Source organism: Hevea brasiliensis, chromosome 17, assembly GCF_030052815.1.
Source record: "Hevea brasiliensis isolate MT/VB/25A 57/8 chromosome 17, ASM3005281v1, whole genome shotgun sequence".
In the NCBI taxonomy this organism is placed as follows: domain Eukaryota; kingdom Viridiplantae; phylum Streptophyta; class Magnoliopsida; order Malpighiales; family Euphorbiaceae; genus Hevea; species Hevea brasiliensis.
The window spans coordinates 58,246,299-58,262,295 of NC_079509.1; the positions used below are offsets into that span (position 1 = coordinate 58,246,299).

Here is a 15,997-nt window from a genome sequence, read left to right on the forward strand (position 1 = left end):
TGATAATCATTGCTGCCCACTTGGATTTCTAAACAAATGTTACAAAGTGGTGAGTGCCCTTTTTCATTTGGATTTCTACGAGGGAATTATTTGATCAATCAATCAATTTAAAACAATTAAAATTTATTTAATTTATTAAAATTTGAAAATTTACTCTCTAAATTGTTTTTAAGATGTAAAACTAAAAATTTAAATCAAATTTATCAAATCTTAATATAATTTTGTTTCTAAAATAAAAAATTATAACTAGCAATAATAATTTTTTTATAATAGATAGTAACTTATCAAGGTGAAAAAAAAATATTGTGTTGATTAGTTAAAATTAATAGGCATTTTATCAATGAGCTTTAATTTAATAATATTAAAATCATTTTAAAAAATTGAGATTTTGAATTTAAAATCGAATTAATGTCAACTGGAAAAAAAAAATAATAATAGACATTTCTCAACTTATATTAAGAATAAAAAAAAAAGTGTTTATAACAAGTATATGCTATAATTTAATAATTGGGAGATGCAGTTCATTTAAATTTTTTTAATAAATTATAAAAATCATTTAACCTTAAAAAGAACATTTATGATTTAAATTTTAAATATAAACTGATTATTTTATGAAATAGATATTTCATTATGTTAATTTTTATTGTAGAGAAATAAATCAAGTTTGACTCCAATATAAAAGTTAACTAAAGAAAAGATGTTTACCCACGTCTTATATATAGTACAAACACTTTATCGCAAATCAATGTGAGATAATACACTCTCTTCACGTCTGAGCTTGAACACATAAAGTATAAAATTTACAGGCAAATATATCTGCGAATAGCCCAATATTAAAGTAGACTTTGATATCATGTAGAGAAAATAAACTGATATAACTTCATCCTAAAAGATAACTCAAAGGGAGAAGATTTATCAAAGTTTTATAGCACAAATATCTAATATCAAATTAATGTAAGACAATATTTATTAAAATAGAAATTTTTTTTTTATTATTATAGAAAACATAATTTTGAAAATTTATAAAATATAATTTTCTGAAATTAGTGAGAAATAATCAATGGAGGTGAAGGAGAATTAGAAAAGTAGAATATTTTGATGATAAAGGTCATTGTCTCCTTTTGTAACTTTTACTTTTACTGTGGTAATGAGTGATATGCTTTAGTTACTACTTAGGGAACCATATCCTAAAGCTAAGGGTGGACATGATGGTCAAAAATTGATGGTTTTAATTAAAAGTTTAGAGAGATATTCCAAATCAGATCATAGGATTCCTTTTTAATTTAAAATTTAATCAATTTTAATAATTAATTTTTATCTTTTAAAATTAAAAAAAAAAGTTTTGACATAAAACTAAATCTATCAAAAACTATCGACAAGTGTTGGATTACTACAATATTAAAAGGAGAGTTCAAGTTTGATTTTTAGAGAAAATATTATTGAAAATGACAAATATAAATCTCGAAAGATTAGTCTTATATGAATCATATAACAAATATAGAAGGATATATGAAGAATAAAAAAAAAAATCTATTAAAAGCTTTAATTTTTTTTTTTTGTTACATGGGAAAAGAAATAGCTGTGGTAATTTCTATAGTTATGTTATTTTTTCCCTTACTTTGTTTTTATTTTATTGTATTTCTCATAGAATCCAATTCAATGATTCAAATCCTGATAACACCATTCTTTTAAAAATATTTAAATACAAAATAAAATCTTGAATTGTTCTGCAGCCTGTAAAACTTATAGTCTACTAGCAAGCAACTAGGCCCAAGCCCTCTGATTTAGACATAGGGTTTGAATCGAAGTAGCAAAATATATAGAATGTTATCAAGAAGTTACTTGGATTAGTGATGTGAAGATGATGTACAGATGAATTTTATTTGTAAAGTTAGAAATTTAAATTTTAAAATCATCTTTATTAAAAGGTGTTATTTAAATGCTATCCTTAATTCGAGTGTGAAAATATCACGTATTTAAATAAAAAAAAATGTATAGAATGTTGGACTTGGGCTTGTCTCAAGGACAGCATTCCAAGTTTACATTTTGAGAGTGTTCAATTACTACCAATCTACATATCCCATGACTTATATAGAGCGGATTTTACAGTGTAATATTTTTATTTTTAAGTTAATTTTATTAAATTGAATATACTATTTTATATATGAATTTATAAAAAAAATTTATGGCATTCTAAATTTTTAAAACGCTTCATGACACATCTTGACTCTTATAAAGTGAAATTAAAATATTATCAAGACTGAGCGTGAACTTCATTCGTACTAACACGACGATTTACTGACTAAGATCTGAAAATATCTTAATTTCACTTTTACAAGAGTTGAGTTGTGTAATAGACTGTCTACAAGAGTTGAGATATATTATAGGACATTTTAAAAGTTCAGAGTGCCATGAAAGTTTTTTGATAAAATTCATGGTGAATTTATATATTTAACTATTTTATTATACATATATAGAAAGAACACAAATAGTGCAAAGATAACATACACCTCTTAACAAAATCTTGATAATTTTATAAAAATATGCTAAACATGACTATATAATAGCTATGTGAATGTGAATATGTGATATATGTAAATCCAGTTTTGATAAATGTTTTCAATGTTTTCTTTTATTTTTGTAAGATAGGAAAGAAATTAAGACCTTATGTTAATTTTTGGTTGTTTATTATGGATAATTTTTTTATGGGAGGAAAATAAAAGAAAATTATAAATGTAAATTATTTATTCAATTAAGAAATTAAATTATTTTAAGTGAAATTTTTGAATTTTTTGAACATCATGAAAAAATATAAGAAAAAATAAAATATTTTTGAATCAAAAAAGGAAATCCAATTTTAATTTACATTGATAATATAAAAGTATTAATCAAATATTGGAATAAAAATAACAATTATATTTCTTACCAGCCAAAAGTGGCCTAAGGGTTAGAACTCATAAATTTCACCAAAAATTAATTACAAGAAATAAGCTTAACTTAATTGATACAAGGCAAATATTTCTAGCAAAGGAAAATGGGGGATAAATTTTATTAACAATTCTTGAACTTATAATTATTTTCCGACATTTTTTCTCTTAATTTCAATTATAATTTAAAAATACTGAATTTCTATTTCATTTACAGTTCTTGAACTCAACATAAATTAAAAATCAATATTTTTTTTTTCTTTTGATAAGATAAAAATTACTAAATTTATCATTGCATTAATGGTGACTTTTACCATAATCCATCCAATCCTTCCCTAAAATGCTTGAAATCTAATGATTTTGTACCATACAAGATCATGGGGGTGGAAGGAATAGGAGATTTTAAAGATTGAATAACAAGGTGAGGGATTCAATTTGATTGCAACATCAAAAACAATCCCAAAAAAGAATTGAACAAAAATTAGTAAGAGTGGCCCCTCTTACAATGGTTTAATAAATGTAAGGTATAAATTGAAATTAATGGATAACATTGAAATATAGCGATAAATTCAGTAATCAAGATGAAATCCAGTAGTCATGTGACACAAGAAATTTTATTGATTGGTGAAATGGCAAGCCAATGATAATAATACATACATACGTATGTGCCTCATGAAATTCAATTTTACCCATTTATCAAAAACAATTTTTTTTTTTGTCATTAGCAGATGTATTATATAATTTCTTCTTACTGACACATTATGCAGACAGAACTGCAAGAAACAGTACTGTTACATATTTGCTTCATGATATTTTACTCTGCTCATGTCATGAATAGAAATATGCATTATATAAAGCACCCACATAGCATGATACATTGCAAATGAAATTCAACATATATAATTTCAAAATTCAGAAATTTCCAGCACAGTGCAGAACTGCACACTGAACTTTTAATATTCAAGATGATGAAAAAGAACCCAAAATGGCCAAATCCTACATACAAGGTAAGCTTTTAAACCAAAACTATAAACAAAGCAAACCTCACCATGAATTAAACTAGCAGTACAACTGATGGTGGATGCTTGAAACCATCCCCCAGCTCATCATATGCAACAAAAAAGCAGATAAAAGGTTAAAAAATGATAGTTTTTTTTGAGAAATTTTTGCCTGGGCCAGTCCATCCATAGATATAAGATACAAATATGTGGGACCAATGTATTTAATAGATATACATCTTGAGTCCATGATGGACCGGATTTAGACAAGAAAAATTCGCTTTTTACAAACCCTTGGAACCAGGAAGGTCAATCCATTGGAGTTGGATTTCCAATTCACCACATTCCACATTTCTTAATCTGAGGAACATATTTTGAATCACCTTACCATCATTATAAGAGATGCAGGTTTCTTCAGCCAAGCAATTTTGCCTGGTAGGTTGTTCTCTTGTGATTATGGTGCCATTTGGAAGGCCTCCCACATTCATCCTTAAGGCCTCTATGAATGCTTTGATACTAATCTCTGCATCTCCCATGTTGTCATCTTTGCTAAATGTGTCATGATCATACACAGTCTGAAATCACAAATAATATTAAACATGATTAAATATAAAATGCTTTAATTCTTTTATCAGGAAACCATGGGATTAGATTATCTGAAGAAACTTACCAGCTTGACTGGAAGATTAGAATCTGTAACAGAAAGAGTTAAATCCTCATTCCACTCTGGATTAACATCCTTCTTTATCACACGAGTCTTCAGTATCTGCATCAAATCAAATGTTCAACACGCAGAAGATTAAAATCCATATCAGAATTAGTTCATGATCCTTATATAATCCATCCTCGACGAACATTCAGAATCTTCCATCTCTAAAATCAAAATCAAAGAATTGAAACCAATGAGTTTTGGCTCAATAATACTGAATTCGTTTCCAGGGTTACAAGATTACAGGTTCAAACCATTACTGTCAGGTTACAAGTTTGAATTTTTTTCCAAAAAATGAAAAATGGGTTGGAATTCTTATTAAAAAAAAATCCATCAAAATCCATTCTGGTATATACAGAATTATATTAAACCAATGAGTTTTGGTTGAGTGCTACTGAAATCGTTTTAGGCTTATGAAATTACTGAGTTCCAACCCATCACAGCACATTCAACTAGAAATTAAAAAAAAAAAATCAAAGAAATGAAAATTCGTTGAAATTCTTGTCTAAAAGTACCATAAAAAAAATTCATTCAAAACATAATCATGACGAGATGGAGGCATATATAAAAGTTGCAGAAGCATATAAAGATTTTAAAAGAAAGAGAAAACGAGAGAAGGCTAAACCTGTCTGCCCATCTTGACGACGACATATGGATCGCTGCTACGTACATCACGAACGGCGAGGTTGACTCCGCGTTTGACGCGAATTCTGAGCAAACCCAGAAGACTATCCATCAACAACAACGACGGAGATGGCGATTCTTTCATTTTCTTTGATCCCCTCCCCCCTGCATTAGCAGTACTGCATGCGACCTATAATATATATATATTATTTTTTATGGTAATAAATTAAAACGTATTTAATTTTAATTTCTTCATTCACTAATAAAATAATTTAATACTTTTAAGTGAAATTATTTTTTAAATAGTAATTTTATTAATAAAATACAGAAAAAAAAATTTTTAACATATCATATCTATTATAAATTAAGTAGACCTCCAACCTAAAACTTAAAATATTAAGAAAAAGAAAAAACTGAAATAGCATCTTAATGAAGAATATTATAAAGAGTTAGTGATAGTAAAAGTTTTTGAACTTGATTCAACATGCCTTAAACCCAATCATTTTTTTTCCGATCCCAATTTATGAGAGACAGAAACAGGAAGGTTTTCTCCATGCTCCAAATCTCCATAATTCAGCCCATAAATAATATATTATTATTTTTATTAAAAAATAATTTATTTTTATATATTTAAATATAATAATTTTAACAAAAAATATAAACATATTATTAAAATAATATCTAAAACTTGTATTCTAATTATATTTTATTTTTTAATACATAAAATTATATTATATATTAATAAATTTAAATAAAAAAAATTTCACACAGAAAAACTCGTTTCGCTGCGACCTCAAGCTCTCATTGGGCAAAGATGGGGGAGCGATCCCCACCTCCGTCCCACCTCTCCTCGTTGCCATTCCTATAATAAGTTTAGAGGCTTACACCAAAAAATGAGATTAACACTGTGTTAATTTGTCTTCGAATCAAAGCAAGATTCAATAACCCTTTTGATTACAAACGCTAACAATCATAATTTTATCACTAAATTTATTATTATAAATACTTTTACTCACAAATTTTACTCTTATTGATATTTTTATTTTTATTAATTTAATTTAAAAATCCTTAATTAATAATTAAATTGATAAACCAATATATCAACAAAAAATTAATCAAAATTAAATAAAGTAAAAAAAACTTAAAAAGTTATTACTTGATTAATTTGTTGGAAACTCTTGATGGTAATATTTCACTCTATTTTTGATAAAATATTAATGGGAAAAAACGAGAAATGAAAATTTTTTAATGAGAAATGAAGAATTTTTATTTTTACTTTTATTTATTTATTTATTTATTCAGATTTGGGTTCCTTTCATTCTTTTCTTTGCGATTTGAAGTTTATAGATTGGGTAACCCTTGACACCAAATAATGCAACACTTTCTACAAAAATATATAATGAAATTTATTAATTTTACAATAATTTTATATGTAAATCCTAGCTATATATTTATATATTAAATTTATAATGATCTAAATCTAGATGAATAAAATCTATGTTCATATCGATAGAGGCATGGCAATTACAATTTATATTTTTAAAATTAAACCGATAATTAAATGTTTTATTGATAATTCAATGATTTTTTTTTCTCTTTGTTTTTTCTAATAACTCCCAGATTGTATCCTTTTATAACAAATTCTAGCCACATCTCTTCATATATGTCACTTTGATAGATTTTGAGTGAATAAATTTTTAAATTTGTCATTATTAGTATATGTTGAGTATATGTATTAACTACTATATTGGGATTTTGTTGTGTTTTTCTATGGAGTTATTACTCGATGTTAAGAAGTTTACATGTAATTTGTTGGTGAGTTATTTTTTTAGAGAAAAGTGCTTTACGAGTTGTAGATCCCTTCTTCAATAAGAGATTTAAATTTAGAGATTATTTGATGGAACTCATAAAAAAAATTATAAAATTGAAAATAGTACACACAACCTACCTATTAATCAAACTACATGCTTTATTAATATTATTAAATTTTACAAATTATTTATATTTTTTTTATATAAGTGATTAATTTTATTATGTAAAAAATATAATAGATTGATTTGTAATTTATTTTTGTATTTTATTCCTAATTAAAAAATGATTTTTTTAAAAATATTAAATTATTTTATGTCGTCATTGTTAGCCAGACATAGCTCACAAGCCCTTTTTAATAATAATTTTAAGATTATTATTATTATTATTATTATTCAATAGAAATAATATCAACTAGAATTAGTGGCTAACTTTTGAAACAAATATTCTTATTAAGGGTATAATGAATTTACACCTAAAATGCTTTTTTCTGCAAGAACATGATGGTTTTTTCCTCTCTCTCTTTTTTTTTTTTAATATAGAAGAACATGATGCATAGAATGTTGGACTTGGGCTTCTCTGAAAGACAGCATTCCAGGCTTACTGTTGAAAGTTTGCAATTTATATATAGTGCATGTGAATGTGGGTGTCGCATGTAAATCCAGTTTTGATTTGTGTTTTTTATTTTTTAGAACAGAAAAGAATTTAAGAACTTGTTTAGTTTTAAATAAATGAAAAAAATAGTTATTATTAACTTTGATTGAAATTCTTAAATTTATAAATATTTTTATCCTAAAAAATAGTTAATATGATATATGTAGATGATTAATTTTTTATTTGAATTAGATAATTAATTACAATAATTATTATTAATATCTAATTTTATTTTGTCCTTTTTAATTTATTAAAAAATTTTGTGCTAAATCACTTATATATATATATATTATTTATTTAATTAAAATTTTAAATTTATTTCATTAATTTAAATTATTTTAAGTGAAAATTTTGCATTTTTTGAACAAGAAGAAAAAATATATATATTTTTTTTTCACACAAATAGGAAATCCAATTTTATTTTGCATTGACAATAAAAGTATCAATCAAATATTGGAATAAAAATAGCAATTCTATTCTTTGGGAGCCAAACGTGGCCTAAGAGTTGGAAATCATAAATTTCACCAAAAATTAATTGCAAATATAACAAATAAGGTAACTTAATTGAGATAAAGCAAATATTTCTAGCAAAAGAAAATAAGGGGTTAATTTTATTCACAATTCTTTTTTTTTTTTATATAAAATCACAATTCTTTAACTTATCATTATATTTCAACATTTTTCTCTTAATTTTAATTTATAATTTAAAAACTACTAAATTTCAATTTCATTTTTGAACTTAATGTTTTCATACTGACTTCAATTTATAAATTAAAAATCAATATTTTTTTTTTCTTTTGATAAGATAAAAATCAACAAATCTATCATTGTGTTAAGAGTCACTTTTACCATAATCCATCCAATCCTTCCCTAAAATGCTTGAAATCTAATGATTTTGTGCCATAAGATCATTGGGGTGGAAGGAATATTAGATTTTAAAGACTTTACAACAAGATGAGGGATTAATTTGGTTGCAACATCAAAAAAATTCCCAAAAATGGTTTAATAAATGTAGTGAATTTTAAGTTATAGATTGAAATTAAGGGATAACATTAAAATATAGTAATAAATTCAGTAATGAAGGATGAAATCTACCATCTTATGACATGAGAAATTTTATTATGGACCGATGATTCTATGTAGATATACCTATATGAAATTACAAGTCAATGATAATGCGGAAACTTATAAAATCACAGGATAATTTTTTTAATTTACCTTTTTATATATGTGTTATTTTGTAATTGAGTTGCCATTCCATCATAGAATAAGAGATTGTATGACACATTACTATTACATATTTGCTTCATGATATTTTATTCTGCTCATGTCATGGATAGAAATATGATTATATAAAGCACCCACATAGCATGATATATAGCAAATGAAATTCAACATATATGATTTCAAAATTCAGAAATTTCCAGCACAAAGCAGAACTGCACATTGAACTTGTAATATTCAAGAAGATGATAAAGAACCAAAATTGCCAAATCCTACATACAAGGTAAGCTTTTAAACCAAAACTATAAACAAAGCAACCCCACCATGAATTAAACTAGCAGTACAACTGGTGGTGGATGCTTGAAACCAGCCCCCAACTCATCATATGCAACAAAGGTCCATAAATGGATAGCCTTTTTTGGGAAATTCTTGCGTGGACTTAGTTCATCATAAATTCAAGATAAAAACATATGAATTTATAGATATTGAGTATATGATGGACTGAGTCTAAACAAGAAAAATCTATTTTTTTATAAACCCTTGGAACCAGGAAGGTCAATCCATTGGAGTTGGATTTCCACTTCACCACATTCTACATTTCTTAATCTGAGGCACATATCTTGAATCACCTTACCGTCAGTATAGGAGACGCAGCTTTCTTCAGCCAAGCAATTTTGCCTGCTAGGTTGTTCTCTTGTGATTATGGTACCATTAGGAAGTCCTCCCACATTCATCCTTAAGGCCTCTATGAATGCTTTGATACTAATCTCTGCATCTCCCATTTTATCATCTTTGCTAAATGTGTCATGATCATACACAGTCTGAAATCACGCATAAAATTAAAAATAATTAAAATATAAAAATGCTTTAATTCTTTTACCAAGAAACCATGGGAATAGATTATCTGAAGAAACTTACCAGCTTGACTGGAAGATTAGGATCTGTAACAGAAAGAGTTAAATCCTCATTCCACTCTGGATTAACATCCTTGTTTATTATACGAGTCTTCAGTTTCTGCATCAAATCAAATGTTCAACAGGCTGAAGATAAGAATCCATATCAGAATTAGTTTTATGATCCCTGTATAATCCATCCTCGGCTAACATTCAGAATCTTCAATCTCTAAAATCAAATAAATGAAACAAATGAGTTTTGGCTCAATAATACTGAATTCGTTCCCAGGGTTACAAGATTACAGGTTCAACCCATACTGTCAGGTTACAAGTCTGAATTTAAAAAAAAAAAAAAGAAAAATGGGTTGGAGTTCTTATAAAAAAATCCATCAAAATCCATTCAAAACATAATCCTGATGCAGACATATATCGGAATATACAGAATTAGACGAAACCAATGAGTTTTGGTTCAGTGCTACTGAAATCGATTCAGGCTTATGAAATTACAGAGTTCCAACCCATCACAGCACGTTCAACTAGAAATTTAAAAAAAAAATCAAAGAAATGAAAATTGGGTTGGAATCTTGCCTAAAAATACCAAAGAAAAAAAAAATCCATTCAAAACATAATCATGACTAGATGGAGGCATTTATCAAAGTTGCAGAAGCATATAATGATTTCAAAGGAAAGATAAAACGAGGGAAGGCTAAACCTGTCTGCCCATCTTGACGACGACATATGGATCGCTGCTACGAACATCACGAACGGCGAGGTTGACGCCGCGTTTGATGCGAATTCTGAGCAAACCCAGAAGACTATCCATCAACGACAATGATGGCGATGGTGATTCTGCCATTTTCTTCGATCTCCTTCCCTCCTGTATTACTCGTACTGCATGTAACCTATAATATTTTTTAAAATTATTTTTTATAGTAATAAATTAAAACATTTTTAATATTAATTTCATCATACATTAATATAAATAATTTACTACTTTATTATTATTATTATTATTATAAATATTTTTATTCATAAATTTTATCGTTATTATTTAAACCCTCAATTAATAATTCAATTGATGAACATAAATATTAAAAAAAAATTAATCAAAATTAAATAAAAATAAAACTTTAAAATTATTACCTGATTAAATTGTTGAAAACTCTTGATGGTGATTTTTCACTCTATTTCTGATAAAATATTAATAGGAAACAAATGAGAATGAAGATTTTTTTTTTCAAATTTGGGTTCTCATTTTTTTTTCCTAGAAAGTGGGAGAGTTTATGAAGGAACGGTGACCGGAGGAATCGGTGGACGGTCGGATATTATATGGCTGAGAATGGTTTATGGTTTTGAATGGACGTTGACTTTGACAGTTACGAGGAGCAAATGTCGCTTTGATCGGGAAAGGTGTGTTAGGCGACGTGGTGGTATATTAGGCAACGGGTTGGTCACAGCACTTGAAATATCAACCCAATAGCAATTAAAGACATACATATATATAATTATTTAAAAAAAAATTTAAAATAAGTTAAAATTTTTTAGAATTTATCCATATAGAACGATATTAGATATGAGTTTTTAAGCCTATTTATCTATTTGTATTAGGGAAGTAATATAATAGGGTAGTAAAGATTATAAATAATAATAATATAATATAAAATTTAAAAAATAAATAATTAATTTTTTAAAATTTAAAAATTAAAATAGAATATGAGATAAAATTTAAAGATCAAATTATAAATTTTTTTTATTTATATAAATATTTTTTTACTTTTTTTTTTTTCTTTCCCTCCTCCTTACAAATACAAGAGAGGAGGGGGAAAAGTCCCTTTCATTCTCTTCACTTTCTCTTAACTCCATTTATTTTTCCCAAACAAGGTGAAAGAAAACAAAATTAGAGGTTCCTAATTCTTCCCGCGCTTTCTCAAAACCTCACCAAAATGGCGCAACCATGGGAAGAAGCTCTAGATCTAGACGATTCAGACCTCCCTTCTCTCCGCCCTCTCAAAAGCCGTAACCAACAAACCACCACCGCTGCCGCACCCTCTGTCTCTCAACCGTTTCTCCAGCGCTGCTCTCTCTCTCAATCCTCGCAAACTCTACCCTCCCAAAACCCACAAAATCTTCTCTCCCAATTCCATCTCCCACCCAGCTCCTCTCCTCGCCTCATCCCTGGTCCTGCAGGATCCGTTCAATCCGCCATGCTCCGCCGTCGGAAGAATCAAAATGGTGAAAATTTTGCTGGGGATTTTTGTGAAGAGCCAATCCCAACGCAGGAGTACATTAGGAGGGTTGTGGAAGACGGTGTTGCCGAAGATGATGATGATTTCACTGGCGACCCCTGGCTCTGCGCCGTGGATTTTATTCGCTGCCAAGGTTCTTGATCTCTCTCTCTCTCTCTCTCTAATTTTTTTGTGTGGGTATTTTGGGTTTTGGTTAACTTGTGTTGGAGGTACTTGATTCCTTTGTTCATTCGGATTGAAAATAGGTTTGGCAGATGGGGATGGTGCAATTGGGATTCCTTTAAGTGTGATAAAGAGCAGGATTAACATGGATAAAGTGGCTCAGGTATGATTAATTATGAATTACTTTGGTTACATTCACAATCTATATGATTTTATCACCCTTTACATTTTCCAATTACAGCAACAAAAATCAGGATTGGTGTGCGAAGTTGTACTAAGCTTATTTGAGTCCATTTTCGTACCATATATTGACCATTGATATGTTAAGCAGACTAAAATAATCATCCTTTGTTTGAACATCAGTTGATGGAATATCAATTTCGCTTTGCATGATGTTTATCTATTTAATCTGTTTTCTGTATGTAATGGTGATTAGGTTGTTGCCATTGTTAAATCTTGCACTCCAAATGGCCTTGGTGATGTGATGGTGACTCTAAAGGTAGATTTAGTAGAATTTAACAAGAAATGCAAATGTATACCTTGTTTTCCTTTAGTTGTAAATTCAGATATTCTGTGCAACTGAGGTGGTTTATGTTCTCATTTAGGATCCAACAGGTACAATTGATGGTACCATTCATGGCAGAGTTCTCACTGAGCGGGAGTTTGGAAAGGACATATCTATCGGAGCCGTGATAATAGTCCAAAAGGTTGACAAGTTCCTTTTTCACGGGAAAGTATTATCATAAATGTGCCTAGATTTTTAATCCGAATGTTTATTTTTTTTCCCCTAACATTGACACGTCAGTTTTTGATGCATTTGAAACTTGAAGTCTCAAATTGGATAATATCAGCCTTTAGTTGCTTTAAGAATTGACTGAAGTATTATGTTTTTTCAGGTAGCAGTTTTTTCCCCGTCACGCTCTGCACATTACCTCAACATAACACTTAGCAATATGGTTAAGGTACATCTTACACTGGTGTATGTAATTAGCCAAGTTATTAGTGAAATAAATTGCAGAGAACATTCTATGAACTATTAATATTAAATAGCTACACCTTCATCTGGATACTTCTTTTGGTAGCACTATAGCCACAGCTGAAAAGGCTGTGGCCACAGCATAATGAACGTGTAAAACTTTGGTTTCCTGAATTTCCTTATTTTGGCTTTAATAGCTTCTTTGTAGATCTGTCCTTCTGACATACCAAATTCCCTTTTTTCTTTCCCCCTTATTTATCCTGCTCATCTTGCCTTCTTCAGTAGTCAGCATAATGTTTTATAGAGATTATCTTATTTTAATTTTCTTTGAACTCTTTTTAGTTTTTCTCATCATCATCTTTTGATTCTTGTGAAATTTCAGGAGAAAATAGAAACACAAACCCTACACTAGATCACTGGTTAGCATAAAAAATTAGATACTGCAGCATCCCTTGTCTACTTTCTGACCTGTTCTCACATGCACACAAAAAGCTCACTTTCAAGGCCCAAAAAAAGGGCAATTTTTTTTTTTTTTTTTTTATCATTTATGGTTATTAGCAAATGTTGGATGTTGTTTATAATTACAATTGATCTTCATATAGAAAAAGATAGAGAGAGGTGTGTAATGTTAGTTTGGCCACGGGTGGTATAATTTCAACTACATTTGGGTGAGATAGAGAAAGATATGTGAAGGCAAAACAATTTTTGAGTTATGGGCTTTAGAACTGATTTTTTTTTCAAGGACAATCGACCTTTTTTTTTTTATAAAAAAAAAAATAAAGAGATCAATTCTATAAAATTGGTACACAAGATCTGTCATTGCATATAAGATCTCTGAGTTGGGCAGGGGCATGAAATTCATGAGAGATGATCAATTTGAAACTTGTTTCTGCTGACCCATTTCATAATCCATATTTACTGTTGTGCTTGTTCAAGATCTCTTTGCCTCCTTGATGTTTTATAGAAGTTTCCATGCATTCAATTTTGTCCAAACCTTTCAATTTAATGTTAGTCTAATTCGACAAATTGGTTGTCAAAATTGGATTAAAAATATATTTTATTACTGAACAGAATAAAGCAATAATGTAAAAATTCTCCTTCCACTACCCGACCCCGATTCCCTGCCCTGCTCTCTCCTCTTCCTAGCACTGGCAAAGCTCCAGTGAAAATGAACAGTGCATAATATATTGGAATAACATTTTGCAGGTCATCTCCAAGGATAGCAAACTTTCATCAACACAAAATTGTGCTGCACCAGTAGTCAAACATGCTGGTCCATTTTTTGGTAGGATACTTTTTTCCTTCTAATTTTTCCCCTTTTTACTGTAGAGAATACGCTTTTTGGCTTATGTACTGCTTCTCGTAAGAGTGATGAGATAATTTTATCACATTGATGTTGCATTTTTTGCATAGAATTGCACAATACTCGTCTTTAAAATGCTCTTCATTTTTTGCAGAACACAAAGAAAAGTCATGGATGCCACAAATGCCACTCTCATTGTCACAAGGAAGGACTGATGGAATCATGAATAGTCTCAGACAAAATGCTAATACAAGAGGGAGTTCACATAATGATAAAAAAATGGAAAGCGAGGGGGCAACAAGAGGCAGCTGCTATAGTGATGGAAACAATAAAAACCAAAACGTAGATGCTTGTAATGAACTTTTCTTGGAAAATCAAATTGTGGCTAATGGGGCAACAGAAGTAGCTAATGGAATGAATAAAGATACTAATGACGAAGAAGTGGTATGCAAACAACTAAACCCTTCAACTCAGGCAGGCAGTGGCAATATATTGGAAGGTACCCACTATGCAAGTGCTGCAACAGGTTTAATTGATGTCTTTGACAACCAAGAAAGTGGGGATGTTGATAAACATAAGCGGATACAGCTACCACCTTGGGGGATTTCACGCCCGCAGTGGACAGATGAACAACTGGATCAGCTTTTTGAATTGGATTGACTATGTCTTATGCTGATTGGCTATCTGTTTGCTCCATCCTGTCCTCAGCAGAAGATGAAATCGATCTTCTAGGTGTAAAGAGGGTACGGATATACTCTTTTTTTTTTTTGGTTATTTTGTAGAAAGTATATTGAACGTTCTATAGAAGTTCCAAATTCCAATGACACTGGTTATGCACATGGAAAGTGAAAACCTCAGCTGATTTCATCAATTTTAGTTGTAAATATTACACTTGGGTTTAGGAGTAAGGATGAAAATGAATCGGATATATGTGAAAATTATTTTACTTAAATTTGAACTTAATTAAAATGCAACTTAAATTATTTATATTCATCTTAAATTCAATTATTATTATTATTATTATTTAAATTTAAACCGTACCCGAGGCAAATAGTAATTATAAAATTTGAATTTGTCCCGAATTTATTAATATATAGTAAGCCCACCACTGCCTCAGTATCCTCTGATGATCTCCACGAAACAAAGAACAACGGCAACAATGAGAAACCAAGGAGAGAGCGTATGGTGAGCTTTATGGCCAATTTTCCGATGGTTTTTATCAGAACGATACACAACCACCATTAAACAAATATTATAAACCCTTGTTTGAAATTTAAAATTTTACAAGAATTTAGTTTAGTTATTTTTCTTTTGTCAATTTTCATATTAATTTTTTTTAACTTAAAAAAATTAAAGCATTATTGTGTGAGAATTCAATTGAATTCTCTTGTAAATGAGTTATTTTAAACAAAATCAATAAATATGTTTTATTAATAATTTTTAAATTTAATTTTAATTTATATGTAAAATAA

General features: G+C 28.8%; 3 protein-coding genes across 3 annotated transcripts; 1 reads left to right on the top strand and 2 right to left on the bottom strand.

Annotated features, from left to right (window-relative positions):
* Positions 1–3,956: 3,956 nt before the first annotated feature.
* On the bottom strand, positions 3,957–5,415 carry LOC110644223 (protein C2-DOMAIN ABA-RELATED 4-like). The gene is made up of 3 exons (XM_021796916.2): positions 5,260–5,415; positions 4,596–4,691; positions 3,957–4,500 (listed from the first exon to the last, which is right to left on the bottom strand). Exons 1-3 carry the CDS (start codon positions 5,401–5,403, stop codon positions 4,210–4,212), a joined length of 531 nt encoding a protein of 176 aa, XP_021652608.2. The 5' UTR covers positions 5,404–5,415; the 3' UTR covers positions 3,957–4,209.
* Positions 5,416–9,141: 3,726 nt separating this feature from the next.
* LOC110644219 (protein C2-DOMAIN ABA-RELATED 4) lies at positions 9,142–10,736 on the bottom strand. Its single transcript, XM_021796911.2, has 3 exons — positions 10,551–10,736; positions 9,864–9,959; positions 9,142–9,766 (listed from the first exon to the last, which is right to left on the bottom strand). The coding sequence occupies exons 1-3, from the start codon at positions 10,692–10,694 to the stop codon at positions 9,476–9,478; spliced, it is 531 nt and encodes a 176-aa protein (XP_021652603.1). The 5' UTR covers positions 10,695–10,736; the 3' UTR covers positions 9,142–9,475.
* A 935-nt stretch (positions 10,737–11,671) lies between these two features.
* Positions 11,672–15,364, top strand: LOC110644215 (uncharacterized). The gene is made up of 7 exons (XM_021796907.2): positions 11,672–12,217; positions 12,330–12,409; positions 12,683–12,745; positions 12,852–12,953; positions 13,143–13,208; positions 14,429–14,507; positions 14,680–15,364. The coding sequence occupies exons 1-7, from the start codon at positions 11,782–11,784 to the stop codon at positions 15,183–15,185; spliced, it is 1,332 nt and encodes a 443-aa protein (XP_021652599.2). The 5' UTR covers positions 11,672–11,781; the 3' UTR covers positions 15,186–15,364.
* Positions 15,365–15,997: the final 633 nt, after the last annotated feature.